This window comes from Lithobates pipiens, unplaced genomic scaffold (genome assembly GCF_037356315.1).
Source record: "Lithobates pipiens isolate NorthernLeopardFrog02 unplaced genomic scaffold, aLitPip1_a1.2 Scaffold_3, whole genome shotgun sequence".
NCBI lineage: Eukaryota > Metazoa > Chordata > Amphibia > Anura > Ranidae > Lithobates > Lithobates pipiens.
The window spans coordinates 112759977-112772868 of record NW_027507790.1 but is presented as its reverse complement, the minus strand read 5'-3'; the positions used below and the strand labels follow the sequence as shown (position 1 = coordinate 112772868).

Sequence of the window (12892 nt, the reverse complement as noted above, 5' to 3'; positions counted from 1 at the left end):
CTAAACAACAGTTTCAGTTTGTATGCAGGCCTGCCTTCCACTACATAGTTGAAGGTAGATTTAAAGGAAACTATACATAAATTGTATAATGTATGGCCAGCCTAGCTGTCCATGAAGTTGTTTGATTACAGGCATGTTGGCTGCAGTAGGATCTTTGAGAGAGGAATATGATGAGGCCTGTCTGTCCTGTGCTTTGAAGGCTGAAGATACAGCCGGCTGCCATGAATGCTGACCCGTGTGCTCTCCCCATAATGTCTGAATAAAGCCGCGATGCTGTGTGTGGCTTTCATGGGTTCTTGGAAAGGTGAAACAATGCAGGTTCAGGTTAGGTTTCAAGCAGCATTAGTACATTTACAGCGTGACTGATCACATTTCTTTTTAGATTCACCGGCTTCAGTACTTCTTTTATGTGCATAATCAACTTCCCTGTAACAATAACTTTCTTGTATGTGACACAGCTAGCTCCTGTTTATATATGATAATTTCTCTCTACAGTTAGAAGATGCAAATTTTCCTCATCAGATCCCTCCTCTTAGTACTATGTAATAACGGTTTGTTCTACATAATACTTCATTTCTTACTACATCAGAAATGAGAGTAGGATTAATGTTGGTGTTCTATGAAATGTTTTCTGTAAAAAAAAAAAAAAAAAAAAAAAAAATTTTGCTTGAGAAATGAATACATTTTACATGTATTTTTACACAAGCATCTTGAAATGTGGGTGTGCATTTATTCTTTTTTTTGTTGTAGGAGCCTGTAAAGCATTGAATCAGCGATCAGATCTCAGATGCTAGGCACGTTTCCGGCACACTGTCGGCGTATCTGCTTACTTGTACATCCCGTATGGGACAGGAAGACTTGAACTACCACAGTGCTCCACAGTGCCATAGTAGCTCATTGATTACAAGCCAGCAGCCGATAGAGCTATCAGGACTTATAGTTCATTAATACACAGAGCTCTGTGTATGAATAATGTGGCCATACTTCTAAAAATTGACTGCTAGTATAGTACAGAGAACTTCCCCCTGTACTGCCGGAACGGGGGGGGGGGGGGGTCGGCAGCAGGCGGTAACAAGCACTGGGAACATGTTGCACGTTCCACCCTAAAATCAAATGTAACATGTTCCCATAGGTGAACTCATTCTTAAGAGCCCTTTACTGTAATTTTTGCGGCTCTTTTCCGGCGCTTTTAACCCCGCTAGCGGCCGAATAAAGGGTTAAAAGCACAGCTGCCTCAAAAAAAAAAGCTTTTTTATTTTATTTTTTTTACACATCCACATCCAATGCAGCGCCCCAGTGTGAAAACACTTTGGCTTTCACGCTGGGATTGCAGATGGTGCTTTTTACAGGCGCTATTTTTAACGCTAAAGCGTCTGAAAAACGCCTCCAGTGTGAAAGGGGACTTAAAGTGTACCCGAAGCCAGACTATGGACATTTAAAATACTTATGTATTACTAAAGAGTAACTTCACCACTCTGTGTATGTGTGTGTGTGTGTGTGTGTATATATATATATATATATATATATATATATATATATATATATATATATATATATATATATATATATATATATATATATATATATATATATATATATATATATATATATATATACAAATTTTTTTTTTTATTATATTATGGGGTTGACCGTTTTTTTGTAGGTATGGATTGTCAGCTCCAGGGGTAAGGCCACTCATTTTCAGCCCCTATCCCTAACTCACAATGGAGCACCCAGTCAATATCTCCAATGAAACGCTGTTAAATCAGGGTTATGGGCTCACCAGAAAGAGTTAGGCTGGCACATGGAACTGCCAGATGGCACTGGCAGGTGACACTGGTTGGAACTGTCAGGTGACACTACTGGCGGTGGCACTGATTGGCAGGTGGCACTGGTTTGGAAGTGGCAGGTGGCACTGGTTTGGAAGTGGCAGGTGGCCCTGGTTGGTGATGGCAGGTGGCCCTGGTTGGTGATGGCAGGTGGCCCTGGTTGGCGGTGGCCCTGGTTGGCAGGTGGCACTGGTTGGCAGGTGGCACTGGTTGGCAGGTGGCACTGGTTGGCAGGTGGCACTGATTGGCGGTGGCACTGGTTGGCAGGTGGCACTGATTGGCAGTGGCACTGATTGGCGGTGGCAGGAGGCACTGGCTGGCACTGGTTGCCACTGGCAGGCACGTGGAACTGCCAGATGGCATTGGCAGGTGACACTGGTTGGCATTGGCAGGTGACACTGGTTTGGAACTGGCAGGTGGCACTGATTGGCAGGTGGCCCTGGTTGGTGATGGCAGGTGGCCCTGGTTGGCAGTGGCACTAGTCACTGGCAGATGACACTGGTGGTGGCACAAGTTGGCACTGATTGGTGGCACTGGTAGGTGACACTGGTTGGTGGTGGCAGGTGGCATTGGTAGGTGGTGGCACTGATTGGCGATGGCAGGTGGCACTGGTTGGCACTGGCAGGTGGCACTGGTTGGCACTGGCAGGTTGGCACTGGCAGGTGGTATTGATTGGTGGCACTAGCAGGTGGCACTGATTGGCGGTGGCACTGGTTGGCACTGGTTGGCGCTGGCAGGTTTCACACGGAGGACTCTGTTACTGAAATGTAACAGATGAGCTGTCAGAATTGAGCTTAATGTCTGAATGGGCGGGTCCCAGTCGGGGTGTGAAACTGACAAGTAACAGAGAGGCGGATCTGTCAGATTTAAGCTTGATGTCGGGGTGGGCGGGACTCAGCAGCTATCAAACACCAGCCAACTATTGGGCTTCTTAAGAAAAGGGGTGTGGTCACAAACGTAGCGGCCCGCCCAGATCCCATTGGTGTTTGATAGCTGCTTGGTCCCGCCCACCCCGGCTGGGTCCCGCCCACTCTGACTGGGTCCCGCCCACACAGACATCAAGCTGAAATCTGACAGATCCTCCTCTCTCCTTTGCTTGTCAATTTCACACACTTAGCGCCCCACCGCTGAGTGTGGAGGAGGGAGGAGGACGGCATTCAGTGTTAATGCTGCTGCATTTCTGGGACATCAATAGTGAGTGGGCTGGTAGCAGCTTAGGCGCCAGGTTGTGATTTCTGGTCGCATTGGCGACCTGGCGCCTGGGGTTTGTCGAGTCCCCACACACGCGTCAACAGTTTATGCAGTGCTTTACAATGTAGGGGGGGGGGGCAGCACAATTACAGTACAATACAGATGGGACAGGAATATAATATATATACATACACACACCCTCTAGCCAGCCTCTTGATGACTTGCATGCATCGTAAGCTGTCAGAGGACTGGCTGTAAGCACCAACAAGTCAGCTAGCTGTCACAGGATGCACATCAGGACATGGGCTGCAGAGCAGTGGTCATCAACCCTGTGCTCAGGGCCCACTAACAGGCCAGATTTTATGTATTACCTTGGGGAGATGCAGACTAGAATACTGCAATCACTGAGCAGCAAATGATATCACCTGTCATGTATTTCAGTTATCTTGCAAACCTGGCCTGTTAGTGGACCCTGAGGACACAGTTGATGACCACTGCTGTAAAGTACCTTACAGCCTGTATGACTTCAGTATTCCGGGAGGCTGCAGGTGCCTGGGACATTCTTGCCTATGTGAGAATCCCAGAAGTGCTTAGAGGGAAAATGAAAAGGGTTTTGAAAATAAAAAGTAGAGGAGGGTAAATATAAGTGCATTGATGGGAAGTGGTTGGGGAGGGTGACGGTCCACTTTACTGACAATGTAAATCTTTAAAACAAGCCCCCATTGACCTCCTGTAGCTGCAGGCATCATGGAGCTGTTATTGTCATCAAAGTTGATAAGCTGTAATCTAGTTTGTTCTGGTGGGTTTTTCAGAAGCTTGATTTCACCCTGCTCTCCCCTACACCAGTCACTTGGCAGCCTTATAGCCTGTGATCCGTGTTAAACATTGTATTATCATCGCACTGTTGCTTTTAATCTGCAGGAAGATCATAGAACTATGCGTGTTATCTTACAGGGGTGCCTAGAGTGGTTTGACACTGGGGGGGAGGGGGAAAGAGATTTGCTAAAATTGGAGCACTCAGAAGCAGATTGGCTACCATGCACAGCTGCACCAGATTTTAACTATTTAGTTTGTTCAATTAAAGTGATATTAAAGTCTCTTTTGTTTAAAAATAACAAACATGTTATAATTGCCTGCTCTGTGCAATGGTTTTGGACAGAGCAGCCCTGATCATTCTCTTCTCAGGTCCCTCGCCGGCGCTCCTTCCTACCGAGTGCTCACACAACAAGAAGCACCTTGCTATGGGGGCACCTGAGCTGAGCCGCTGCTTTGTGTGTCCATTCAAACCCACAGCTCCTTATTGGCTCACTAACTTTCACAGCGGTGGGAGCAAATGGTGCTTTGCTGCTGTCTCAGCCAATAAGGAGGGAGACTCCTGGACAGCCTAGGCTGTTGTGCAACTTTGCTAGATCAAGATGGGGCTCAGGTAATTATGAGGGGGGATTCTGCACACAGAAGGGTTTTCTTTTTATTTATTTTTTTATCTTCATGCATAGAAGACCCAGCTTTGAAGCAGCAAGGCTTTACTGCCGGGTTCCCTTAGCGGCAATGGTGGCAGCACCCTGACTGCCAATAGAATCATTGTCTGGGGTGTTGATATCACTGGATTCTAGGACAGGTAAGTGTCCTATTTAAGAGAAAGTAAACCCTGATGGGTTTTACTTCCTCTGTTTCCCTGCAAAAAAATCACAATAAGCATTTTGATTGGTTTGCGCAAAAGTTGGTGTGTTTGACACATTTTTTGGGACCATTGAAATTTTTATAGCGATCAGTGCTATAAAATTGCACTGATTACTGTAAAAATGACACTGGAAGTGAATGGTTTAACCATTAGCTGGCTAGGAAGGGGTTACGTTTGTCCTAGGGAGTGAATCTAATGTTAGGGGGCATGGCTACGAGTGACACTGATCACCGCTCCCGATCACCGGGAGCTTTGACCAGTGACACTGTCACTAGGCAGAATGGGGAGATGTTTGTTTACATTAGCATCTCCCCATTCTTCCTCTCCATGAGACGATCGCAGGTATCCCCATGGACATAGAGTCCGCGGGACCGGGGTCCTACTCGCGGAGCTCGCGGCGGGTGTGCATGCCACAGGTATTCCCATTTGCGCACCCATGCCATTCTGTCAACGTAAATGTACAGGCGGTGGTTGGCAAGCGATTAAGCTGTACATGTTGGTGCTGACTTATAGCACTCCTAAATGTAACTGCGTATTGTTTTACTTACCTGTTTGTACATGCCTTTAACCACTTCAGTCCCAGGACATTTTTCAGCTTTTGGCGCTGTCACATTTTGAATGACAAATGCGCAGTCATACAACACTCTACCCAAACCAAATTTTTATTGTTTTTTCTTCCCACAAATAGAGCTTTCTTTTGGTGGTATTTGATCACCACTGGGGTTTTTTTTTTTTTTTTTTAGTAGTTTCTCATAAAATTTTGTTTTCTCCTTCACTGACAGGCACTGATGAGTTGGCACTAATATGTAGAATTCATAGTGCCCATCAGTGGTCAGTACGTGACACTGATAAGCGGCACTGGCAGGGGGCTGTGATGGGCTGCACTGATGAGATACTGATAGGTTACTGTTGGGCACTGATTGGCACTGTGAGCACTGACAGACTTTATTATTGGGAAACTGCTGTCAGCTGTTGGGCACTGGCAGCTGATAGGCACATCTGATGGGGGGGCTGTGCTGCTAATCAATGTGCTGATAGATCAGCACAGACCCATCCCCCTTGACAGGAAGTTCCACTGATCGGCTCTCCCTGTCAGTTCGAACTGAGGAATGCTGTTTACTGGCACTTCCTGGTGCATGCGATGACCACATGTTAAGAAGCCTCTGTCAGAGGTGCACCTTACCACGATCGGAGATGTGGTGTGCCAGACTGACACGCTGCACTAGCGTTGGCCTCGCTGCGTGCCCCCGCGGGCGTATGTTATTCTGCCAGAACGGAACCACCGCCCCCGGCCATCAATCTGCTATAGGTCGGGTGGTGAAGTCATTCATAACCATATTGCGCTATGATTCTCAATATGTTTCTCCCGAGCCTTAAAGTTTTACTAAACCCATAATATGACAATAGTTCATCTTTCCCCCGCCCACAGCTTACAAATCGTCTTTTTACAGTAAAATATTGCCACTATATACCTTTTTGGATGATCTGTATACCACGGTTACTAAACTGCACAGTTTTTCCAGTGCTGAGAGTTCGGGTAGGAGGAGATTTCCACTGCAGCCTGTATACATGACTACATGTGTGATGTTAATATCATGTGACCTGGCTAGTTCAGCTCAACAAGGAAATATTCTCCAGCATAAGACACAATTGAGCATGTGCAGGTCGGCTACTCTGCCTGTGTTAGCCGGCTTTCCTCAGACAGTGCATTGAGGGAAGGATCTGTACATACAGGATAAAACAGCCCTTTTGCACAATGCAGAGGATTAACCCCTTAAGTTCCACAGTGAGTATAACAAGCATGCTCTGCTACATATACAGACTGTTTTTACTGTTGCGGGTTTAGTAACACTTTAATGTTTGACCATTGCCAAGGAGATACCCTGTGCTTCCATACACATTGTTGGCTGAAAGCGTTGAATATTGCTAAAAGGTGTATTTATTATAAAGTTCTGGTGAGTTTGTATTCCTCACACATGGTTTGTGGGGGAGCGTTATTGATAGGATTCATTTGTTCCTGCACTTTTCTTTGGATCACAGTAAATGGACTATTCTGTGAAGATTTTTTTTTTTTTTCTTAATATTGCTTAATTTGATGAATTTTATTACATGCAAAACTTTTTTTTTTTTTTTTTTTAGACTGGGTTTGCTCTAGAGCACAAAAACGGCTCACAGCAGGGGTTCGGGCATCTCCATTCACCGGTTCAATTTTAGCCCAAATTTTTGGCTGAATTTGGACCTGAAATGGACCAAAAGACGCACAGGGCTCCTGTGTGTGTGTGTGAATCGGCTCCATACAGAGCCAGTCACAATCTCCTGCTATGCGAATTGGATGTGGAGAAAATCGGCATCCAATTAGCATTAATGTGAACCCAGCCTCAAGTTTTGAGTAGGGATAAATTGGAACATGTCCCGTTTTTTTTATTGCTGTCTGTTTGTCCATTAGGGTGACTTATCCTCTCTCTTTGTCCTGTTTATCATTCTGATTGAAAGTAAAAGAAAATCCCAAATTATGGGTTCCCAGAAAAGTGATAGAGAGAAAATGTTCCAATGGGGAAACTGGTTCTGGTGACATGGGGGGGGGGGGGGGGAGGAATTTTCTTTTTGCAGGGATTTCCTTTCACTTCCTGTGTGGCTTTGGTGGGACAGGAAGTGAAGTGAAATCTCCGCAATGGGACACAGATGGTGAAAATAAATCTGACAGGTTATAACCTTTTTCTTGCTCTATGCAAAATGAAAAAGACCATTTTTCCTATATTTCTTCTCTAAGTTATGATCTACTTCTCGCTGATTACATTGTGCAATAAAGAACTATTCATGGTCTGTTGGAGGTTCTCGCTAATCACTTCAAATAAACCACCTAAATTGGTGTATTAATTACAAGCAACTAACAATTGTGCGCTGATGACAGTGTGATTCAGTCCCACATTCCGATGTGTGTGTGTGTGTGTGTGTGTGTGTGTGTGTGTGTGCGCGCGCGCGCGCGCGCACACAGGAGTATAAATGGTAATTCATTTTACTTTTTGCATATAAAATGTTTTTTGATTGACACGAGTATTGGTATAAAGGACAGCTAAGATCTGCTAAGGAATGAGTAGTGTGCAGCAGACTATGAATAATAACCCTGAGACTCTGTTGATTTAAGTAGTCCCGTCTTGGCACTGCTGTTCCAACTTGTGCTGACACTGTAATTTCAACGCTTTTGTTTTGTTTTTGGCTTGTGTGGTCGAAATATGTTCAAACAGTTCTGAGGGCTTTAATAGAAAGTAATGTGATTCTAGGTAATTGCATGCATCTAGGTAGGGCAGTCTTTTTTTTTTTTTTTTTTTTTTTTTTTTTCTTGCTAAGCCATTACATACAGAGGTGAAGCTTGAGGAATTTGACATTACATAATTGCCCGATTTATCTGTGACAATTCCTTCTTTTTTAGCGCACAGCCACTATATTGTACCCAGCACCTTTTTTAGCTGCATTTTACAGATGCTGTGCAGTGTGTATACCTAGAAACGAAAGAAGTGCAAGGAGACGGTGACTCTGTGTACTGTATAACCTGGATCGTCTACAGAATTGTTTACATTGTTGTGATCTGACAGCGAGCGGGATGTGAACTGCTCATCCTGCTACAAAATGGAGTTGACCTGAGCGTTACTGTATTTTTTGAATGAATGAATTCCTCTGATTGGCTTAAGTGGGCAGATGTCACAAGCTGATGCTGCATACGTTTTATGAGATGCACGCAGCTTTTGCATGTGTTGGTCAAAACAAACTATTTAAAGTTCACTAAAACCTGGAATTGGGCTTTAAAGCAGTGGTGCCCAACCCATATGGCCCGTGGAACCCTCTGATGTGGCCTGCAGCCTCATGCTTTGGGATGATGGTGGATTGACAAGCCAAAATTCAGATGAATGGGTTGCCCACCTGCCATCCCAGAGCATCAGCGTGCATGAAGGCAGTGCCAGCAGAGGAGGAAACAGGAGCCACATAAGTCCATACTTCCTCTGTACTGGCTCCTGTCCCAGGTGTAGTGATACCAAGTGCACTTCGCCTGAGACCTTTCTAGCAGCCTGGGTAAACCACAGCACATCCGTATGACGGCATCTTTATAGGGGGCTCAGGACAGTAAGGGCTTACATTTTTGGTTTGGGGGAGTGGTAAAACCCCATAGTTCATTGTGTTACCAAATCATTTATGTGGCCCTCGCTCTTCAAAAGGTTGAGGGCCCTGCTTTAAAGCCTATGACCAGAACAAGAGGGTATGTTAAGTCTTCCAATGGGAACACCTATTATGGTGGTAACTGTACAATATACAGGGGGTCCCCGGGTTACATGTTGGGAACTGTCCTGTTTGTAATTTGGAAATGTTCGTAAGTCGGCTGCGGATGTTCAGAATGCCAATTACGGGCATTTCAGATGTCCATTTGAATGCCGTTCTGCGATTGAGCGACAAATTACGGACATTTCCGATGTTTTCTGTCATTTTCCGAGGCTCCGTCTGGCCGTGCATTCTCGGAACGGCTGATGTACGCGCAAAATGGCAGAGGGTCCCCGCAGCGCCCGCTTCGTAAGTAGATGGTCGTAAGTTGGGGACCCCCTGTAACAGTTTTTTCCTCTTGTGCTACATTGCTATTCATTCTTAATGTCACCCCAACCAACGCATGTGCCTTCCAACCGAAACGTATTATATTTGTGCACTGTTTAATATGCAGGGTATATAAAATTATATATAATGTGCCTGGTTACACTTTAAATGGACAACCATTCTATTGTAGATATACAGCAAAATCTATGTGTGTATGTTTCCATCATACATCATTAAAGCGGGAGTCCACCGGGACTCCGCGTTTTTTTTAAATTTTTTTTAATTTTTTATTTTTTTTAAAAGCCAGCAGCTACAAATACTGCAGCTGCTGACTTTTAAATAGTGACACTTACCTGTCCAGCGCGCCCGCGATGTCGGCTCCCGAAGCCGATCGCTCGCTCGTCTGGCAGGTCCTGCCGCCGCCATCTTGGGTATGGGAATCAGGAACTGGAGCCTTTCGGCTTCATTTCCCGGTTGCCTACTGCGCATGCGCGAGCCGCGCGGCGCAATCCGGACGGTCCCCGCTGCCTCTGGGAGCTGTGTGTTTCCCAGCAGGCAGCGGGGCACTTGCTGAAGGGGGCGGGCGCTTGCGGAAAGGGGCGTAACGTATAAAGAAGGGGCTGTAGTCTCATAGTGAGCAATTTGGTAAGGATTTTGAAGTCTGCATTTAGGAGGGCGATAGGCCTATATGAGGCGCAGGATGTGGGGTCCTTAAGGGCTTTATGGATTAGTATTATGTGTGCATGACTCATGGAGGTGGGAAGGGTGCCCTCCGCCAGACAGTGAGGACAAGAGGCATTCTAATTGGTCAGCACAGTCACATGGATAGTATTGATCAATCAGAATCTGTCTAGCCCCTCCTGTCTGCACTGAGAGGAGAGCAATTTGAGAGGATTTCAAATCCCGGAGCGGTGAAGCCGTGTTCTGGTCCCTGGTGGGATTGAGGGGCCGGACCGGGATGGGGGTCCAGTGCAAGGTCATCTTACAGATTTTCTGTAAAGGTGAACTTACACTTTAAGGTTTTGCATAGTGGGGAAGGGTTAGAACCTCTTTCAGTTACTGCTCTCTGTGGTCCTATTGGCTCGATTACTTACATTTTCTTATCTCTGTGACAATGTTATATTGCCGTCTGTTCCTATTGGTTATTTCCCCCCACATCCTGTCAGGATGACCATGTTGTCATATGGAAAGGAAGTAAGGGGAAATCTTTCTAGCAAGGCTGGATCCTGCAATAATAACCTGACACGCCTTTCTGCACTTAAAATAATAAAGCTTTAGTTGGAGTTACCCTTTTAAACTCCCCCCCCTTTTTTCGTTTATCAATCAACGCACGCACGCACGCACGCACGCACATATATATATATATATATATATTGTAAGGGATCTTCCCGGGGTAGGGTGTGTTTGGACACAGTTCACAGCAGACTTGGAATTTATAAAGCAGATCTTGGCGTTTATTCGTGGTACAAACAGTCCAGCAAACAAAATATACAGCAACACCGTGCTTTCTAAGTACAACAAAAATAAAAGTCCTAGCCCGGCTGGGCGCTTACTAACAGGTTCTGCTCACCTATCTGACACTTACAAACACAGCGTCTTTCGCCTGGATATCGCAGGGTGAGTTTTAGCTCCAGCAGTGGCTGTGCTTGCAGCTTCCTTCAACACACAGATTGTTCATTCCCTGGCTGAGAGCAAACACCTGCAGACCCTGCAGAGCCTTTAGCTTCCCAGGCTAATTAGGATCAAAGCTCACCTGATCCCAAACCCAGAACTGGATCGGGGGATGTGGAATGACAGGTCCCTCTACCAAACCTACCTGCCATTCCATATAAACCCAGGCCCGGCAAAATTAAATAACAACTCAGCAGCATATCGCTGCTGAGAAACTGATCCATCCTGGATTTACCATCTCACACTGTGTAGCAACCTAGGTGAGATGTACACCCCCTCAACCACTTCTCCAGTGACATGTCTACAATATATATATATATATATATATATATATATATATATATATATATATATATATATATATATATATATATATATATATATATATATATATATATATATATATATATATATATACACATACACACACACACACACACACACACACACACACACACACACACACACACACACACACACACACATACACACACATACACATACACATACACATACACATACACATACACACACATACACACACATACACATACACACATATATACACACACACGTCATTAAAAAATAAAAGTTTGAAGCAACCTTGGGTTCACTTTGCCATTTACCATTTTTAAAGAATCGGTCCCACTTCACCTTATTTTACCTCGTTTCTCAGCCTTTTATTGTGAACAAGGCGGATTGTAGCGTTAAATGCATCATGTTTCTGTGGAACTAAACAACAAAGTCGTCTTTATCTAAATATATTTCTGCACAATCAGTTTTCTCTCAAATGGCTGCCTGTGAAAACCAGGCCCTAACTGCACTGACTTCAAAGGTTTCATTTTCTAATGGAGTTTTCATGCCCTAATTAGCTCCCGAACTTCATATCTTTACCAAAAAAATGAACAAGACCATAACATTACTTCTAAGCATTTTATTTGTCAATTCCTGTAAACAAATTGTACACTTAATTCATTTGCATTTTTAATAAATTTTCATGCCTGTGGTTTATATTAACTTTTTTTTTAATTTTGTTTTTCTTGTGTGGTTTTACTTCTAGGTTTGACCCAGGACAAGCGGAAGGAGGAATTACCCCACAGGATAAACTTCACTGTACCCAAGTCCCCAGTGGAAATAATTTGCGAATGGGATGAACCCGCCTTTGTTGAGTCCTCATCACCATCGAAAAAGAGAATAGCAGCATCCATCAAGGGAACTTCACTAGTTATGTTTCCATTTCTACAGCACCCAATTTGAGTTTGCTTGTTTTTAAAAAAAGAATTCAAAGTGGAGTACCGTAAACTTGATATGGATGGTAAAAAGAAAGACAAAGACAAACCCGATGAAAGAATGGCCCGACCTAGTGGCCGATCAGGTCACAACACACGTACTGGCTCTTCGAACTCTGGAGTATTGATGGTCGGGCCTAATTTTAGAGTGGGGAAAAAAATTGGCTGTGGCAATTTTGGAGAACTGCGATTAGGTAAGAGATCAGTCTTTTCATGGAAAACAAAGGTTGTTACTTCAACTAATCCAGGACACGGCATTGGTTTGTATTTATTTGGTATTAGATTGTAAGCTCCTCTAGAGCAGGGATTGATGCGCATATATGTATATCAGAATATAGTACGTCTTGGATTGATTATAGTAAGATGATACGTCATATACAATGGTTCAGCGTAAAGTAAGTTTAAAATAAACTTTATTTTTGCTATTATTTTTATTTTTCCCTCCCAGTTGCTTTTTAAAGCTAAACTGCAGGCAAGCGACTGAATACACAGATAAAAATACATATACAAATGCGGTTTTCTCTCCCAAAGGATTTGTATTTCTGTCCATCCAGTTTTCAAATGTACACAGCTCTACCACACAGCATGTCCCTGTTTATCATGGCAGTAGACAGGCTTTTTCTGCTGCAGTTAGGGCCAACTTACAGCAGCAG

At 44.3% G+C, this 12892-nt stretch overlaps 1 protein-coding gene across 5 annotated transcripts in view; it reads left to right on the top strand.

The window, feature by feature from the left end:
* CSNK1G3 (casein kinase 1 gamma 3) overlaps positions 1 to 12892 on the top strand; it is a 195332-nt gene that overhangs the window by 37273 nt on the left and 145167 nt on the right. For all 5 annotated transcript variants that reach the window (XM_077462179.1, XM_077462180.1, XM_077462181.1 and 2 more), the window contains one exon: positions 12011 to 12433. In XM_077462179.1, the coding sequence (XP_077318305.1) occupies positions 12259 to 12433 (175 nt within the window). In that variant the 5' untranslated portion in view covers positions 12011 to 12258. The remainder of the gene's footprint in view (positions 1 to 12010; positions 12434 to 12892) is intronic.